The 19,906-nt window shown below is 44.9% G+C and overlaps 1 protein-coding gene and 1 pseudogene across 1 annotated transcript; one reads left to right on the plus strand and one right to left on the minus strand.

Moving 5' to 3' along the window:
- Positions 1-5,282: 5,282 nt before the first annotated feature.
- Positions 5,283-6,938, minus strand: LOC147978378 (BTB/POZ and MATH domain-containing protein 2-like). Its single transcript, XM_087514730.1, has one exon. It carries the CDS (start codon positions 6,936-6,938, stop codon positions 5,283-5,285), a length of 1,656 nt encoding a protein of 551 aa, XP_087370856.1.
- A 930-nt stretch (positions 6,939-7,868) lies between these two features.
- Positions 7,869-18,469, plus strand: LOC147978379 (uncharacterized; annotated as a pseudogene).
- Positions 18,470-19,906: the final 1,437 nt, after the last annotated feature.

The raw sequence follows: 19,906 nt of genomic DNA on the forward strand, positions 1-19,906 counted from the left end.
TGATTTGTACACCCACTGTCAATAATCCATTCTAAAGACTTTGAAGACGCTGGTGTCGTACCCTACAGTGCAGTTAGGGGGATAGGCTTCACGAAGAGAATTGTGAAGCAAAAACATTTGACGAACCAGTGGATTATGAAAACTTAGATCCAGGTTAGGACTAATAGGGAGAGTAGCATGCGATTCAGGAACGAAGTACATAATGATGCCATTCGGGCATTTTATCTTGCGCCCTACAAGATTTTTAAGGTCCCCAGCAATAGCGTTAGAAGGTTTTGTTTTTCTGCTGGAGACCTTTCCCTGCAAAAGAGAGTTAAGCTTTCTTAACCACCCACATCTTCAAGGGTGGCTTAGAAGCAATAAGTCTAAGTGCAGCATCTGAGAATTTTGGCTTTGAAGCCTTAGCAAACAGTCTTGCAGGTGGACAATAATACTCATAGGAATAAGCAGAATAATTTTTGGTCATATGAACATGACGGTTCGATGAACCGCTCTCATATTCATATGCCTGAGTATGGTTTCCCTGCAAAACATTTGCGTTAGTGTGACTCAGGTGAGTCCTCTGTTTGTATGAAGCCTTTGGACCGGATGAAGCCTTTGGTCTGAGGTTTGTCTTCTTCAAGTGAGGTGTCATGAAGACATTCACAGGAAGATTTTTCAGACACTTTTTCGGAACCCAGATCTTCTTCATAGGAGGTCCATTCCTGCAGTTAGTACCAATGTACCTGGCAAACACTTCACCATTCTGATTCTTAAACAGTTTATAGTTTGCATCAAAGGATTCATCAATGATAATGGGGTTAGCACAGGTGAAGCCAGATAAATTGGATGGATCTGCTGAAAGTTCCTTTGCAGCAACCCATGTGGTTTTGGGGTACTGCTCAGGTTTCCAGTAAGAGCCATCTGCATTTATTTTCCTTACGAACCCAACACCCTCTTTCCTAGAGTTTCGGTTCAGAATCTGCTTCTTGAGGACATCACATAATGTCTGATGTCCTTTAAGACTTTTGTACATCCCTGTTTCAAGCAATGTCTTCAACCTAGCATTCTCATCAGCAATAGTAGTGGTATCCTCAGCAGAGGGGTTAGTTACCACATCAACAGTTGAAGATATTGCAACAGCAGTAGCAGTGGAACATTCAGCAACAGAAGTAGCATTATCACGCTCAATGCATTTAAGACATGGTGGTTCAAATCCTTCCTGAGCGGGACTGATCTGTTCGGCGCGAAGTGACTCGTTTTTCTTTTGAAGATCTTCATGAGCCGCTCTCAATTTCTCAAGTTCTTGCTTCCTTTGAAGATAATCATAGGAAAGCTTTTCATGAGTTGTTGAGAGAGTATCAGGACGATCCTCAAGTTCCTGATACTTAACGTGAAGATTTTTTATGTCTTCAATTAAGGATTCAGATCGAGTCATTTCAGCACCCAACAGATCATCGCTTCTGTCTAACAGTTTTTGAATATGTTCCATAGCTTTCTGTTGTTCAGTTGCAATTTTAGCAAGTGTTTTGTAGCTGGGTTTTGAATCACAGTCAGAGTCATCGTCACTAGATGTTTGATAGCGAGTAGTGCGTGTGTTTACCTTGGCACCGCGTGCCATGAAGCAGTAGGTAGGAGTGGAGTCGTTCTTGTCATTTGCATCAGTGTCGGTAATGCAGTCATTGTCTTCAGTGTTGAAGATGGACTTGGCGACGTATGCTGTAGCCAGACTCGCAATGCCAGAATCAGACTCCTCCTCAGACTCCACCTCCGCCTCCTCAGAAGCGGACTCCTCCTCTGAATCCATTTCCTTGCCAACAAACGCACGTGCCTTGCCAGATGAGCTCTTCTTGTGTGATGAAGACTTTGAGGAAGACTTGGAAGAAGACTTTGAGTATTTCTTCTTCTTCTTCTTGTCGTCAGAGTCATATTCCTTACTCTTCTTCTTCCTTCTGTTCTCATTGTCCCATTGTGGACACTCAGAGATGAAGTGTCCAGTTTTCTTGCACTTGTGACATGTTTTCTTCTTGTAGTCATGAGCAGAAACTTCATCATTCCTTGAGCTTGATCGTGAAGATTTTCTGAAGCCTTTCTTCTTGGTGAATTTTTGGAACTTCTTCACTAGCATTGCAAGTTCTCTTCCAATGTCTTTAGGATCATCAGAACAGCTGTCAGATTCTTCTTCAGATGAGGAAATAGTTTTTGCCTTCAAGGCATGAGTTCGCCCATAGTTTGGACTGTAGATATCTCTTTTCTCAGAAAGTTGAAACTCATGTGTGTTGAGCCTCTCAAGTATGTCAGACGGATCGAGTGTCTTGAAATCAGGACGTTCTTGAATCATCAGGGCTAGGATGTCAAACGAACTATCAAGTGATCTCAGCAGCGTCTTGACGATTTCATGTTTGGTGATCTCAGTGGCGCCGAGGGCTTGAAGCTCATTTGTGATGTCAGTGAGCCGATCAAATGTGTGCTGGACATTCTCATTGTCATTTCGCTTGAAGCGGTTGAAGAGGTTGCAAAGAACACTGATTCTTTGATCTCTCTAGGTTGAGATGCCTTCATTGACCTTGGAGAGCCAGTCCCAGACCAGCTTGGATGTCTTCAAGGCACTCACACGGCCATACTGTCCTTTTGTCAGATGGACATAGATGATATTTTTGGCAGTAGAGTCCAGTTGAGTGAACTTCTTGACATTAGCAGCAGTGACACCTTCTCCAGCCTTGGGAACGCCATTCTCGACGACATACCATAGGTCGACGTCAATTGCTTCAAGATGCATGCGCGTCTTATTCTTCCAGTAGGGATATTCAGTTCCATCGAAGACGGGGCACGCAGCGGAGACTTTGATTATCCCTGCAGTCGACATAGCTAAAACTCCAGGTGGTTAAACCGAATCACACAGAACAGGGGAGCACCTTGCTCTGATACCAATTGAAAGTGCGTTATATTGACTAGAGGGGGGGGGGTGAATAGGCGATTTTTATGAAAGTCTTCAAAACGTGAGAGTTATGAAGACAAACAGCGAAGATTATGCCTATTACTATGCAGCGGAAGTTAGATTACACTAGGCCAGCCATGGTCATGTATTCAATAGAGTGAAAGCACAATGACAAACAGCTGTAGTGTAATAAGGATCAGGTAGGAAGAAGTTATGAAGCCAAACAGATCATACATTCACGTTGTGAAGAAAAAAGATAAAGCAAGCATGCAATGGCTTCACAATGAGTAACAGTAAGAAAATGAAGTGAAGATGAAACCAGTGACTCGTTGAAGACAATGATATGTTGGACCAGTTCCAGTTGCTGTGACAACTGTACGTCTGGTTGGAGCGGCTAGGTATTTAAACCTTAGGACACACAGTCCCAGACATCCAGTCCTGAACACACAGTTCAAGACACCAAGTCCTCACCGTATTCTCCTTGAGCTAAGGTCACTTAGTACTCGCCCAATCACTCTGGTAAGTCTTCAAGGTAGACTCCCAAACCTTCACAGACTTCGTTCACTGGCAATCCACAATGTCTCTTGGATGCTCTGAACGCGATGCCTAACCGTCTGGAGGATTCACAGTCCTCAAGTGTAATAAGTTCTCAGATCACACAGACAAGAATACTTAAGTGATGCCCAATGTTCTCTGACTCTGGGTGGTTAGGGCTTTTCTCCTCGCTAGGAATTTTCTCTCAAAGGCTTCGAGGTGGGTTGCTCTCAAACGACAAAAGCCGTGCACTGAAATCTGAGCAGCCAACCGTTTATGGTTGTAGGGGGTGGGCTATTTATACCCACTTGGCAACCCGACCTAATTTGTCCGAAATGACCCTGGGTCACTAAGGAACTGACACGTGTCTCAACGGTCAGATTTCAAACTCTCATGGCAACTTTACTTGGGCTACAAGCAAAGCTGACTTGTCCGGCTCTGGACAAGATTCGCTCTCATTGTCTTCACTCGAAGACATAGGTTTTTTGATTTAGGCATCACTTCAGTCATTCTGACTGGTTCTCCTGGACCCCACTTAACAGTACGGTGGTTCCTATGACTCAACACAAAAGAAAAAGAACTACGAAAGATCTAAGTCTTCGAGCTCCATAGGCTTCATAACGTGTCTTCTTTTGTCATAGTCTTCAATGTGAATATCTTCATATACCACCTTTGTCTTCAATGTCTTCATACATTTTTAGGGGTCATCTCTGGTAGTAAAACCGAATCAATGAGGGACTTCTACCTGTGTTATTCTGCAATTCTCACAAACACATTAGTCCCTCAACTAGGTTTGTCGTCAATACTCCAAAACCAACTAGGGGTGGCACTAGATGCACTTACAGTAATTAAGTAGTACTAGCTAGCTAGCTAGCTGCCATCTCTTTAATTATCATGCTTGATTAATTATTATCTGATCAAATTAAATTCCATTCTCGTAATAAAGGCTCTGAAGCAGGCGCAGGGGACTGATCTGTATGCATTCTGCGTTTGCGAGAACATTCGCATGATAGCGTCCGAAAGGAGCAGATTTCAAAGACAGGAATGGGTACGCTTGTCAGAACACTATTCATAATTTTTACACCATTATCGATATCTAGTCACACAACTAATACACATGCATATTGATCTCCTTCTTAACAGTTCAAAGAGGTGCGGGACAAGCTCCTACAAACGGACCGCGTAGAAGCACTTCAAGAGGAAATAGCGGGATTTTTGCTCGACCATGTCATAAATCCGAATAGAGAATACTATTACCCGCTACCGCCCCCATCGACCAGGTCATGAACCACTTCCAATTGTCATCGTGCTCCGAAGGCACCAATTAGGCTAATGCCACTAGCTCCGAAGGCAACATGCATATGTAGGAGAAATTATATATAGCTATACATGTGTGTATGTGTAAATTAATATGATGGTTTGTGAGACATTGATGATATATATATGATTGGTTCTACTAGAAATTCTCTCTCTCTCTCTCTCTCTCTCTATATATATATATATATATATATATGCATAACGTGTACAATGTGTAGTATCGTAAAATACCAGCAAACGAAAAGGAATTAAAATGGAAAACACAAAATTAAATGAAAAAGAAATCATAAAACCAAAAACCCCCCAAACATTTTAGTACCGGTTGGTGTTATCAACCGGTACTAAAGGGTTCCCGGCCCTCGGAGCTGGCTCGTGCCACATGGTTGCCCTTTAGCACCGGTTCATGCTGAACCGGTACTAAAAGGGGAGGGGCCTTTAGTGCCCACACTTTAGTGCCGGTTATGGAACCGGCACTAAAGGGCCTTACGAACCGGTGTTATTGCTCGGTTCTGCACTAGTGCACGATGACCATGAATCTGGCGCCAATGGTGCTAGCCCTACTAGTGCAGGGCTCCTTAGCGACGTCGACTTCGCAGCGTATGGTCAAGGAGCCATCACTTGCCATGTACTTTGATTTCGCATTTTCTATGCCGACACACTTGAGACAACCCCACGACATAGCAGTGTCCCTCGCAAAGAGAGTGACAGAGCTGTAATTCACGGTGAGCGGCCACGTCCCGCTGGGGTCTTCGATCTTGAAGCACCTGGACGCCCTGACGCCGGGGAATCCTTTAGGAAGATGAGATAGAAGCGCGAGGAAAATGGAGATGTAGTGCCGAGCGTCGTCGGATCTCCCCGATGGGTACACGTCTAGCACCCAGTCATAGCCGCCGACCTTAAAAGGGCTGGAATGGATCCTTTGGCCAACGCCATGACTCCTCTGCACGGCGTTGAAGTTGGGGATCTTGAAGTCATGCCAGCCGTGCACCTCCTCCGACGCGTTGAACGTCGATGAGCTCTTCTCCGGCAGAAGGGAAGAGTTGCGGTAAGGCCATGCATGGCCATTGCAACTCTCTCTACGATCTCGAGTACCAAAGGGCTGCAGGTTTCCTTGAGCTCCTCGTACTCCTCCGTCGCCATCACGGCCGCGAGCACGTCGGGATGGGTTGCAATGTAGAATGTACTCGATGCAGGACTGCTCGAGCTGCCGGCAGCTCTTCCGGCCACGCACCAGCAGCAGCGTCGACATGACGGTCGATGCGTTGAGGTTCTCGGAGAGGATCTTCTCGCACATGAGCCTCAGCCTTTCCAGGTCGTACCGGTCGGCTGCCACGAGCAGGTCGCGTGCCATGGCTTCACAGCGCCTCGCCTTGGAGGGGCGCCGTCCCACGTTTTTGCTTGGTCTGATGGGCAGCTCGTCGGTGTAGATGAAGCGGAGCATGGCCCTGAAGGTGGAGACGCTCATGTCATCGATCCTGATGGCGCGCGCTCCCGCGGTGGAAGCCGAACTGTGCCACCTGAACTCCGCGGCGAAGACGGACGAACACATGGCGGGCACGAGCTTGTGCGCCTTGATCTCGGTCTGCTCCACCAAGAACGTCACGTCCGGCGGTATGCCGCTGGACGCGTCCGGTAGCACAAGTTTTTCGAGATCCTGGGAGATGGTCGGCGATGATGGCACCGCGACGACGAAGCGTTTCGTGCTCTCCGTTTTGGCAACCAGTTTCTCGTCGAGCACGTCGACGGTGCAGAGAATGGTGAGGCAGTCGTCCTCCACATATAGCGCCTCATGGCCACGGAATAAATCTGGGAGCGTTAGCTTCCAGCTCTTGCCGGTTTTGGAGAAGGCGTTGTGGCCGTCGCTCCGCCACACGGCAGCCGGCCACCGGCCGCGCGGGTCGTCCATGCGGAGGCTGGCCATGGCGACGACCACGTCTCCCTTGCTGTTGCCGCTGGCGACGAGCTCGAGGGTGATTGACGAGAGGTGATCGTCTCCTTTCTCACTGAAGTCGCAGAGGAGGGCCCATGTGTGGCCGCCGGCAAGAAAGTCGCCGGATTTGATACGGCTGTTGATCCTCGGCAATCTGTAGCCCACGATGTGGAAGTGGTGCGTCGCTCTGAAAATGGACGACTTATGCGTCGACGCCGTGTTTTGCGGCGTCGAAGCCATGGCGGCCAGATTCATGGTTTGCTAGATCGATCTATATATGCGGGAAGAGGATGGGCATGCAATGCGAATAAAGAGGCCAATACCCATATATGGTTATTGATGATTCGAATCGATCCCAACCGTAAAAGTTTCAATCTCTTCCCAAGCAGCACGCGCATGCCCTTTTGTAGTTTGACGCGAGGGCCGGGGGTCAATGCACAATGGTCAGGCAAGAGACGTAGTGACTAAATATCCATATCTTTATCTTTATCTTTACCTTATACTAATAAAGCGGCTATGGCTTCTGCCCGTCCATCATTAAAACCGTCTCTAAAGTTGCAAAAATTTATCCACCAATGCCACCGATAAATGAGAAAAATGTTTGGTTTCTTATTTTTTTGTCCCGCTGGTCCATAACTCAATAAGAGGAGACCCCCTTACATTCAATGATGATGTGAGCAGCGCACTGATTGGTTCCTTACCTACCAAGTTGGAGGTCGTGGGTTTGATTCCCATACCCCCCCTTTTTCTTTTTAAGGGTTAATTATCCTTTTGCTCTTAATGGTGTTCATGTGCTCAGTTTTGCCCTCAGTTGCGAATCGTGCTCAGTTTTGCCCCTAGTCTGTCCGTACTGACTCGTTCCGTGAACACTGCCGTCTCCTTAGGTCAACGTTTTGACTCGGCCCTTACAGGTGGGACCAGGCGGCAGAGACACGCTAGACGATCAGACCGTTGCACGCGTGGCTTGTGGGACCCAACAAAGAGCCATTGAGCAGAGAGCCGTTGCGGGTGTGCTATATAAGCGGGCAACAGAGAGCGGCGGTGACCACGGCGACAGAGAGAGCGGGCGACAGAGAGCACGGCGGTGACCACGACGACATAGAGAGCGGCGGTGGGAAGATAGCTGTGGAGGGCGCGACCGCGTTGAGATCCCCTTCGGCTTCGAGCTCCATGTCTTCTTCAAGCTCCCGCGCCACCTCGCGGATGCAGAGCCCGGCGCGCGTGGAGATGCCTATCTTCGTCTGTCCGCGGTGCCGGGCGGGCATTGATCGGAGGGTTTCTCACACACCGAAGAACCATAATCGTCCGTTCTACATGTGAAGTGAGAAACGGGTAAGAATCGGGGCAATTGGACCATTTTCGTGGTCGGGATCATTGAGAAATGGGTTGATCTGTTTGACGTTCATGCAGGTGAAATGTTTCTTTGAAAATGCAACTATCCCTAGGTGGTTTTGGTAATTCATAACAACATATAGCTCATTGAGCTAATGCTATTCCAAGATGATTATTTCAGGAAAGCTCAATGATTGGCATGGCATGGATGGTGAAAGTGGAACCCTCAAAATGCTAAGGACAAAGGATTGGCTCAAGCTCAAAAGCTCAAGACTCTTCATTTTATATTTTAGTGATCCAAGATCACATTGAGTCTTTAGAAAAAGCCAATACTATCAAGGAGGGATGAGGTGTTGCTTAATGAGCCTCTTGCTTCATGTGCTTAGTGATATGCTCCAAAACCCTCAACTACTTTCCCATATCCACATATGACCTAAACCCTAAGCCAAACTCGGTCCTACCGATTCTTTCTATCCGGCGCCACCGAGTTTCACTTGTCATAAGCCACTGCCAAACCCTAGCAATTCGGTTCTACCGATAGGGATCTCGGTCTCACCGAGATGGGATTGCAAACTCTCTGTTTCCCTTTCGTAACTTTTCGGTCTCACCGAAAGAGCGAATCGGTCCCACCGAGATTGCAATGTAAATTCAGTGTTTCCCTTTTGTAACTTTTCGGTTTCACCGAAAGAGCAAATCGGTCCCACCGAGTTTGCCTGACCAACTCTCTGGTTAGCTAATTACCAAAATCGGTCTCACCGAGTTTGTGCAATCGGTTTCACCGAGATTACGTTATGCCCAAACCCTAACCATATCGGTCCTACCGAGTTGCATGTCAGTCCCACCGAAAATCTCTAACGGTCACTAGGTTTACCTTTTCGGTCCGACCGAGTTTGTTGATTCGGTCCCACCGAGATTGGAAAACTATGTGTAACGGTTGGATTTTGTGTGGAGGCTATATATACCCCTCCACCTCCTCTTCATTCGTAGAGAGAGCCATCAGAACACATACACAATTCCAACTCATATGTTCTGAGAGAGAACCACCTACTCATGTGTTGAGACCAAGATATTCCATTCCTACCATATGAATCTTGATCTCTAGCCTTCCCCAAGTTGCTTTCCACTCAAATCTTCTTTCCACAAAATCCAAATCCTATGAGAGAGAGTTGAGTGTTGGGGAGACTATCATTTGAAGCACAAGAGCAAGGAGTTCATTACCTACACACCATTTGTTACTTCTTGGAGAGTGGTGTCTCCTAGATTGGCTAGGTGTTACTTGGGAGCCTCCGACAAGATTGTGGAGTTGAACCAAGGAGTTTGTAAGGGCAAGGAGATCGCCTACTTCGTGAAGATCTACCGCTAGTGAGGCAAGTCCTTTGTGGGCGATGGCCATGGTGGGATAGACAAGGTTGCTTCTTCGTGGACCCTTTGTGGGTGGTTGCTTCTTCGTGGACCCTTCATGGGTGGAGCCCTTCGTGGACTCGCGCAACCGTTACCCTTTGTGGGTGGAGCCCTCCGTGGACTCGCGCAACCGTTACCCTTTGTGGGTTGAAGTCTCCATCAACATGGATGTAGGATAGCACCACCTATCCGAACCACGGGAAAAACATCCGTGTCTCCAATTGCGTTTGAATTCTCCAAACCCTTCCCTTTACATTCTTGCAAGTTGCATGCTTTACTTTCCGCTGCCAATATACTCTTTGCATGCTTGCTTGAATTGTGTGATGATTGCTTGACTTGTCCTACAATAGCTAAAATCTGCCAAGAACTAAAATTGGGAAAAGGTTAAGTTTTTATTTGGTCAAGTAGTCTAATCACCCCCCTCTAGACATACTTTCGATCCTACAAGTGGTATCAGAGCTTTGGTCTCCATTTGCTTTGATCTCCATAGCTTTTGGTGGTCATAGCCTTGGTTTCACAACCTAGGAGAGTATGGCGTCTAGCGAGAGAAATTATCACCGTAGAGGTCCTTACTTTGATGGTACTAATTTTGCTAGTTGGAAGCATAAAATAAAAATGCATATTCTTGGACATAACCCCGCCGTTTGGGCTATTGTGTGTGTTGGTTTGCAAGGTGACTTCTTTGATGGGAAAGAACCAAACCATGAAGCTACCGCGGATGAGTTGAAGATGTTGCAATACAATACTCAAGCTTGTGATATTCTCTTCAACGGATTGTGCCCCGAAGAATTCAACAAAATCGGCCGTCTTGAGAATGCAAAGGAAATTTGGGACACTTTGATTGATATGCACGAAGGTACCGACTCCGTCAAGGAATCCAAGTTGGATGTGCTTCAAAGTCAACTTGACAAGTTCAAAATGAAGGATGGTGAAGGTGTCGCTGAAATGTACTCTAGGCTTGCTCTCATCACAAATGAGATTGCCGGCTTAGGAAGTGAAGAGATGACCGATAGATTCATCATCAAGAAGATTCTAAGAGCCTTGGATGGAAAATATGATACCGTGTGCACATTGATCCAAATGATGCCCAATTACAAAGATCTCAAGCCAACGGAGGTGATTGGAAGAATTGTTGCTCATGAGATGTCACTTAAGGATAAAGAGGAACTTCACAACAAATCAAGTGGTGCCTACAAAGCCTCATGTGAAGCCCCTACATCATCATGTGAGAAACAAAACTTCAATGAAGAATTGAGCTTAATGGTGAAGAACTTCAACAAGTTCTACAAGAGTAGAAGCAAAGATAGAAGCTTCAAGTCAAGGTCCTACAATGACAAAAGATCTTCTAGTCGAGAGCGAAACTGCTACAGTTGTGGAAGACCCGGACACTATTCCAATGAGTGTACGGCTCCCTACAAGAGAAGAGAAGATTCTCCAAAAAGAAGAAGCAAAGAATCACCACCAAGAGAGAGAAGGAGTAGAGATGATCGTTACGAACAAAGATACTCACGGAGAAGCAAGGATTCGGAAAGGAAGGAAAAATCATCAAGGAGCTACACAAAACAAAGACATCAAGCTCATGTTGGTGAATGGGTATCCGGCTCCGACTCCGACAGCCACTCCGAGAGAAGTTATCACTCCGACTCCAAAGATACTCAAGATGAAGGTGTTGCTGGTCTAGCACTTGTGTCAACCAACTCCTACAACATATTTGACTCACCAAATGAAGGAATTGGAAGATGCTTCATGGCCAAAGGTCCTAAGGTAACACACCCCGAGTATGTTGAGTTCAATAGTGATGAAGATGACTTGTTAGGTGATGATTTGCTTGTTGACAACTCTAGTGATGAATACTATGATGAAACGTCAATTAATCATGCTAATCAAGATAAAACTAATGACAATGATAAGGAGAAAATTGAGGCTCTAACTAAAGAACTAAACACTCTTAAGTTAGCTCATGAAACTATCTTCGAAGATCATCGAGAACTTTTAAGAGCTCATGAGAAATTACGCTTTGAAAAGCTCAATCTTGAGCAAGAGCATGAGTTCTTAAAAGCAATCAATGATGATCTCCGCAAGAAAAGTTCTTCTTACATTGCCAAGCGTTTACTCTTATCCACTTACATGCCTCAAGTCAAGTCTAGTAACAAGAACAAGAAAGATTCTTTCTCTAGTAGTAACAATGATCAATGCTAAATCCAATATTGTTGCTTCTAGTAGTTCTCTTGATTCCACTAATGATTCTCTTAGCCAAGTTACACTTGAGCAAGAAAATAGCTTATTGAAGGGAATTATAGAGAAATGAGTGTACAAAAGCCTTGCCGGGAGTAAGCAATTCGAGGAAATTGTGCGTAAGCAAGGAATGCACCGGAAGAATCAAGGTGTTGGTTTTGAACGAAAGTTCAATGCCAATGGAGTTGAGTGGGAAGAAGATCAATACCCCAAGACAAAGTTTGTTCCTCAACAAGAGAAGTATGATACTTCTTTCAAGGGGACACAAGTTCAAGATGATCTTCCACCACAAGACTACAAGCAAAAAGGCAAGACAAGCTTCAAGAGGAAATTGATGCATTTGAAGAAGCTCCTAAGACCTTAGTCAAGTGGATTCCCAAGACTACTTCAAGTTCCACTTCATCAAGTACGACTACAACTCCAAGGATTCCCATCAAGATGGTGTGGATCCAAAAGAAGAAGAACTAGAGAGTTTTTGAGGGTGACTCCGCCAACATACTTCACTCTTATCATTTTGGCAAGAACAAGTGCAATCAACTTCCACATCTTGCACTAGTTCAAGGAGTCACAAACCCTCTTGTTGGTAAGACAAGGGACAAGGTAACCTAAAAGTTTTCATGGACATCATCTTGTGTGTGCATCACTCTATGTCTATGGATATCCTTGTTTGTTCCTTGTGGGACTAACCCATGTAGGTATTGAAAGTGCAATTCACTCAAATGGATAGCTCCAAGTGATCTACATCAACATTGAGCATCCACATCTTCAACATCTACATGAAGTCATCATCGACAAAACCCGAGGTTAGTTCATCCCTCTAAGGGGGGATATCACATCTAGGGGGAGCTTTACTCTAAGACTTGAGCTAAAGCAACTCTAAAGATGTGAACACAACAATGCTTTATGTAAAAGTGGTAACCCCACTTGAGCTTAAACGATGAGTATGACCTATGATCAAGTGTTCTCACTTGACTCCTAAGTCAATATACTCATATATAGATGACCTTGTCATCGCAAATTGCTTGATAGATGCTAGAATTGGTTGTGCATGCCTTGTCACATATTTCATTTGCCATCTTATTGTGCGAGCATGCTGGTTGCATATTTTACTCATTCGAGGACATCCACTTGTTGCTTTGATTGTTTTGTTTTATTTCCTTTTGCCAAGTGGATGGACAAGAATGCCTAAGAACCTCCTCTAGCTATCTATGCTTTTCTCGTCTCAAACTCTATTCATGCTACATCACAAAATTTGATCAAGTCAGATTCGAACCACTCTGTGTGAGGAGCGCTCGGAGTCCCCGATTCGTCATAGACTTAAACTTCCAAAACCTCTTTATGATTCTCGGTCTGACCGATACCCCACTTTCGGTCCTACCGAGATCATTAAGTTGATCTAGGTTTTCGATCTCGGTGCAACCAATTTGAACCTTTCGGTCACACCGAGTTTCAGTAACTGCTTGCAGTTATGAATCTCGATGCCACCGAGTTGTTCCACTCGGTCACACCGACAGGGTTGGGCTATATATAGTCACGGGCAAAAATTTGGAAATTTCTCCGAACCCCTTCGCCCGCGCGATAGCCTGCTCTGCCAACGTGGTCTCTGGATCGTCTCCTCGCCACCAGCCGCCTCCAGTTGCTGGTCTCCATCGCCGTCAACGGAATTCTACCCCGCCGTTGTCGCCGTCGCGAGTCTCCGCCGAATTAGGGTATAGACTCGATCTTTGTGCTATTCTCCAATCCAATTCTTAGCACATTGTGATCATCATGATTCTTGCCACGATTGAAACACTCCTATCCAGTCAATGCGCTCGTAGATTAGGTTTGATTCGAAAATTTTAGGGTTAGGTTTCCGTCGAAACCATCTCGGACCCACCGAGTTGAAAAACTCGGTCCCACCGATTTGGCTTATGCCATTGCACAAGTGAGACTCGGTCTGACCGAGAATTACTTATCGGTGTGACCGATTTTGGAACTCTGTGAAACCCTAGCAGTCTCGGTGCCACCGAATTGTGACTCGGTCTGACCGAGTTCACTAGTTTAGGTGCCAAAACTGCTTCGGTATCACCGAGTTTAAAAATCGGTAGATCCGAGATGATTTCAGTGGGAAACTAAAACTAAGTTTGTGGATCATTCTTTTGCAAAAATCTCTGCATTTTGTGAAGCTCATCTATTCTACCTCATCTATAAACTATTCACAGGGTCAGCAGACAGCTTGTTCATCATGTCAGATCAGAGTGACAGCCAGAATGTGTCAGAACAGCAAGTGCACATGAGTGAGGGCACTAGTCCCTCCAGCTCTTCAGATGATGGCAGCAGAAGTACCCCAAGCAATTTGCCAAAAGCTGCCACCAGATAGAGGAAGAAGAGAATTTCAGATTCTGAGGATGAAGATTATGTGGCAGAAGAGGAAGCAACTTCCAAGAGAGTTGAACCAGCTCAAGGCACAAAGCCAGGATTAAAGATCAAAAGGCCAGCAGGTAGGCAGCCTATGCCAAAGGCCAGAGCCTCAACTCAGATTCCTGAGCCAGTTGCTGCTGAAGGAAAGAAAAGGAAGGAAAGGGTCAAGAAGACCGTAGCCAGAGTGCTTGGAAAGGCTTCCATCATGGAAGAAGAGGAAGAAGAAGAGGTTTCTACACCAGCACCTAAGGCACCTAAGCTTATGGGTGATGCTATAAGATCAGGGGCTGCCACATCTAAGCCCAAAGAAGCACCCAAAGCTGCCTCCAAGCCCAAGTCTGCACCAAAGAGAAATACGAGGAGCATACCTGCAACTGAGAAGAACAAGGCCCCAGTGCCTGAAGCTGTAGAAGAAGATGATGAAGAGCAAGTACTCAGAAAACTCAAGCCCAAGATCCCAGACCACAACGATGCTCATCCTGTGGCTGAGGATATGAAGCTCAGGAGAGACTCAGGGCTGAGGAAGTGGAGAGAAGCAGATCCGTATGCTTCAAGGAGAAGAACTGCTGTGGATTACATATTTCACACCAAGGAACAACAGGACTTCTATGAGACAGTTTTGCTTGACAAGAAGCAAATAGTCTGTGACATGAAATGGGTCGACTGGGAATACATCAAGGAAAACGAAGAGTACTACCCTGGAGTGTATGACAGCTTCAATGCTTGTGGAGTAGCAGACTTTGTTGGGCAGAAGCTCACAAAGTGGAACGAGGAGCTTATCATGCAGTTCTACTCCACAGCACATTTTTATCCAGATGGGAGGATTGTATGGATGTCAGAAGGAACCAGATATCAGTCAACAGTTGCTGAATGGGCACAGCTCATCAATGCCCCAGAGGAGCATGAGGGTGACTTGGATGTCTATGCTAAGAAAAAGATGGATCATAACTCGATGTCCAATATGTACAAGGAAATTCCAAACGAGGCACTTGATACTTTCAAGTTTGGGTCTGTGCATTATCTTCTATCAGGGCTGCCAACCATCAATTGGATATTGAGGCACACCTTATTACCCAAGTCTGGAGATCACAAGATGATCAGAGGCCATGCAATCAATTTGCTTCATGTATTTGATGTACCTCAGAAATTCAAGGTCATGAGCCTCATAGTAGAGACTATCAGAGGACTGCAGCAGATCAGAAGAGGAGCTGTGGATATGCCCCACAAATTCAGGAGCTCATTAACTCTAAGATGGGCACGGGCATATACTTGTTGGACAAGGAACACCTGCCCATCCGTCCAGATTTTGAAGATAATCAAGTTGTTATGATTGAGAATGAGCCATCGTCTGCCCAAGCACAAGCAAAGAAGGAAAAGGCAAGGAAGGAGAAAGCTGCCAAGATGCCAACTCAAGAGGAGGCATCTGAGTATTTCTTGAAAACCAAACAAGAGAAGCTTGGTTGCATCCACCCTGCGGATTGAGAAAGGACTAGCCACCCTAACTCAGAACCAGGCAAGCCTAGAGAGAATCATGGAACAAAAGTTCTATGACTTGGATGTTAAGGTGACAGAGATTCAGACTGCTGTGGAGCAGCTCCAAAATGACATGCAGGAGAGGAGAGGCAGGACTACAACTGATGCCTTTGCTAGAGTGCCACGAGGTCCGAGGTCGTCTGCAGTGCCAGTTCCTGACACAAGAGCAACTGCCTCAGCTCCAGCTGTAGCACCAGCCCAACCTGCTCCAGCGTCTACTTCAGTGTCTACAGAAGCCTTCGTCCTTGGAGTGATCCGGACTCCACCACCACCTGAAGATCAAGCCTGAGCGTCGATCTAGCACTATGCATTTTCTAGGAACTTTTTGGTAACTTGTTGCCAAAGGGGGAGAAAAATGTATAGATCATAGGCTTCGAGAGAGAGAGTGTTGCTTTTTTCTCTCTTGCTTTATTTGGTGGTTTTTCGAACTTTGTTTGCTTTTGAGTGCTTGAGATACTATGTCATTGCTCGTGAGACATTGATGATCATGTGTTTGATCATAAGCTACACTTAATGCTTGATGAATGCTATTATCTTATCTATCTTATGTGATCATTCACTATTCTTGGTGATGAGTGCATGTATTTCATTCTTATCATTTTAAGCGCTCCACCAAGATGTATGTGACATGGAAGAGTAACCCATGACTCTAACTCTTTGTGCATTTGCAGTCCAAAGCAAAATTTAAATATGTACAAATTTAGGGGGAGCTCTTACTTGTCACATACTTCTCAAAGCGACGATATATTTCATGCTTATTATCATTTGTCGAAGCTTTGATCTATATGTTGTCATCAATTATCAAAAAGGGGGATATTGAAAGTGCAACTATCCCTAAGTGGTTTTGGTAATTCATAACAACATATAGCTCATTGAGCTAATGCTATTCCAAGATGATTATTTCAGGAAAGCTCAATGATTGGCATGGCATGGATGGTGAAAATGGAACCCTCAAAATGCTAAGGACAAAGGATTGGCTCAAGCTCAAAAGCTCAAGACTCTTCATTTTATATTTTAGTGATCCAAGATCACATTGAGTCTTTAGGAAAAGCCAATACTATCAAGGAGGGATGAGGTGTTGCTTAATGAGCCTCTTGCTTCATGTGCTTAGTGATATGCTCCAAAACCCTCAACTACTTTCCCATATCCACATTTGACCTAAACCCTAAGCCAAACTCGGTCCTACCGATTCTTTCTATCCGGCGCCACCGAGTTTCACTTGTCATAAGCCACTGCCAAACCCTAGCAATTCGGTTCTACCGATAGGGATCTTGGTCTCACCGAGATGGGATTGCAAACTCTCTGTTTCCCTTTTGTAACTTTTCGGTCTCACCGAAAGAGCGAATCGGTCCCACCGAGATTGCAATGTAAATTCAGTGTTTCCCTTTTGTAACTTTTTGGTCTCACCGAAAGAGCAAATCGGTCCCACCGAGTTTGTCTGACCAACTCTCTGGTTAGCTAATTACCAAAATCGGTCTCACCGAGTTTGTGTAGTCGGTCTCACCGAGATTACGTTATGCCCAAACCCTAACCATATCGGTCCTACCGAGTTGCATGTCAGTCCCACCGAAAATCTCTAACGGTCACTAGGTTTACCTTTTTGGTCCGACCGAGTTTGTTGATTCGGTCCCACCGAGATTGGAAAACTGTGTGTAACGGTTGGATTTTGTGTGGAGGCTATATATACCCCTCCACCTCCTCTTCATTCGTAGAGAGAGCCATCAGAACACATACACAATTCCAACTCATATGTTCTGAGAGAGAACCACCTACTCATGTGTTGAGACCAAGATATTCCATTCCTACCATATGAATCTTGATCTCTAGCCTTCCCCAAGTTGCTTTCCACTCAAATCTTCTTTCCACAAAATCCAAATCCTATGAGAGAGAGTTGAGTGTTGGGGAGACTATCATTTGAAGCACAAGAGCAAGGAGTTCATTACCTACACACCATTTGTTACTTCTTGGAGAGTGGTGTCTCCTAGATTGGCTAGGTGTTACTTGGGAGCCTCCGACAAGATTGTGGAGTTGAACCAAGGAGTTTGTAAGGGCAAGGAGATCGCCTACTTCGTGAAGATCTACCGCTAGTGAGGCAAGTCCTTTGTGGGCGATGGCCATGGTGGGATAGACAAGGTTGCTTCTTCGTGGACCCTTTGTGGGTGGTTGCTTCTTCGTGGACCCTTCATGGGTGGAGCCCTTCGTGGACTCGCGCAACCGTTACCCTTTGTGGGTGGAGCCCTCCGTGGACTCGCGCAACCGTTACCCTTTGTGGGTTGAAGTCTCCATCAACGTGGATGTAGGATAGCACCACCTATCCGAACCACGGGAAAAACATCTGTGTCTCCAATTGCGTTTGAATTCTCCAAACCCTTCCCTTTACATTCTTGCAAGTTGCATGCTTTACTTTCCGCTGCCAATATACTCTTTGCATGCTTGCTTGAATTGTGTGATGATTGCTTGACTTGTCCTACAATAGCTAAAATCTGCCAAGAACTAAAATTGGGAAAAGGTTAAGTTTTTATTTGGTCAAGTAGTCTAATCACCCCCCCTCTAGACATACTTTCGATCCTACATTCTTCCTTTGGGTCGATGCTCTGGCCAAGACTCTGATGAATGAACTGCAAGAAGAGCATGAAGAATGGTTGCGCATGCTGCCACGAACGGCAGTGGCCGCAACACGAGCTCCGGAAGAAGAGATGGAGGGCGAAGCATGCACTGACAGAGAGCTAGTTGCTGAGGTTAGGATGTTGAAGAAGAAGGTTAGGAAGCTTGAAGATCAAGCACAAATACCCATTTGCAATTACTTTTGTGCATTTGTAGGTATGGTAATCGCACTGGGTGTACTATTGAAATTATATGGAAAGGCATGAATTAAGGAGGAATTTGTAAGCTTGAAATTGTATGAAAAATTCACCTTGTTTAAATGTTGGTCAAATTTGTTTAAATGTTGAAAAAAGAGAAGAATGACCAACATTTAAATATGTTGAAAAAAGGAAGAAGAAATGAGAAATTCAGAAACTTTGATCAATGAAATGCAGCTCTCTGCTCTGCCTTTTTGTAAAAAAAAGTTCCTCTGTGGGCCAAATTCAGAGTGGAGAGCCAAGTGCCGGCTAGACTAATGGGCCAACTGCATCCAATTAGGCCCATTCGGGGGTGGGCAAATGAGATCTCTTGCGTGTTTTTCTGTTTTCTGTTCTGATTTAATTTAGATAGTAAATCATTTTATGTAATGCTAAAACTTTTTGTGAAAGCTAATTGAATTATTCCAGAGCCAAACAATTAAGTTTATATTTTTTTGGAGCTGTTAAATATTTAATATCAATTTAATTACTCCAATTCAAATACACCATGATTTAAATCAAAGACCAAAATGTCATGGAAAATGTGCCTCAGCTCTGGTAGAGGTTTACACCCGATGCCAAAATTAATGAACATTTTTGAAGGACATTACATTGAGAAAAAAATAATTTATCTAAAAAATGAAGGGTGGAAAATGCACAAAAAATTATTGCGGCTGGGACTTGAACCCAGGACCGCGTGGGTTGTGGCATTTAGGGCTGCACTAGTAACCGCTAGGGCAGATGGAAAGACTTTGACATGGCTAGAGAAGGAAGCTATACATAGTGAGACCGTTGAAGGAAATATGCTCTAGAGGCAGTAATAAAGTTGTTATTTATATTTCCTTATATCATGATGAATGTTTATTATTCATGCTAGAGTTGTATTAACCGGAAACTTAGTACATGTGTTAATACATAGATAAACAGAGTGTCACTAGTATGCCTCTACTTGACTAGCTCATTAATCAAAGATGGTTAAGTTTTCTAGCGATGGACAAAGAGTTGTCATTTGATGAACGGGATCACATCAGTAGAGAATGATGTGATTGACTTGATCCATCCGTTAGCTTAGCACTATGATCGTTTAGTTTATTGCTATTGCTTTCTTCATAACTTATACATGTTCCTATGACTATGAGATTATGCAACTCACGAATACCAGAGGAACACTTTGTGTGCTATCAAACATCACAACGTAACTGGGTGATTATAAAGATGCTCTATAGGTGTCTCTGATGGTGTTTGTTGAGTTGGCATAAATCGAGATTAGGATTTGCCACTCCGATTGTCGGAGAGGTATCTCTGGGCCCTCTCGGTAATACACATCACTATAAGCCTGGCAAGCAATGTGACTAATGAGTTAATTACGGGATGATGTATTACGGAACGAGTAAAGAGACTTGCCGGTAATGAGATTGAACTAGGTATTGAGATACTGACGATCGGATCCCGGGCAAGTAACATACC

Source organism: Triticum urartu, chromosome 3A, assembly GCF_056163025.1.
Source record: "Triticum urartu cultivar PI428250 chromosome 3A, HENAU_Tu73, whole genome shotgun sequence".
In the NCBI taxonomy this organism is placed as follows: domain Eukaryota; kingdom Viridiplantae; phylum Streptophyta; class Magnoliopsida; order Poales; family Poaceae; genus Triticum; species Triticum urartu.

Coding starts and splice junctions, on each gene's coding strand:
- LOC147978378 (XM_087514730.1), bottom strand. CDS start 6,938: ATGGCTTCGACGCCGCAAAACACGGCGTCGACGCATAAGTCGTCCATT.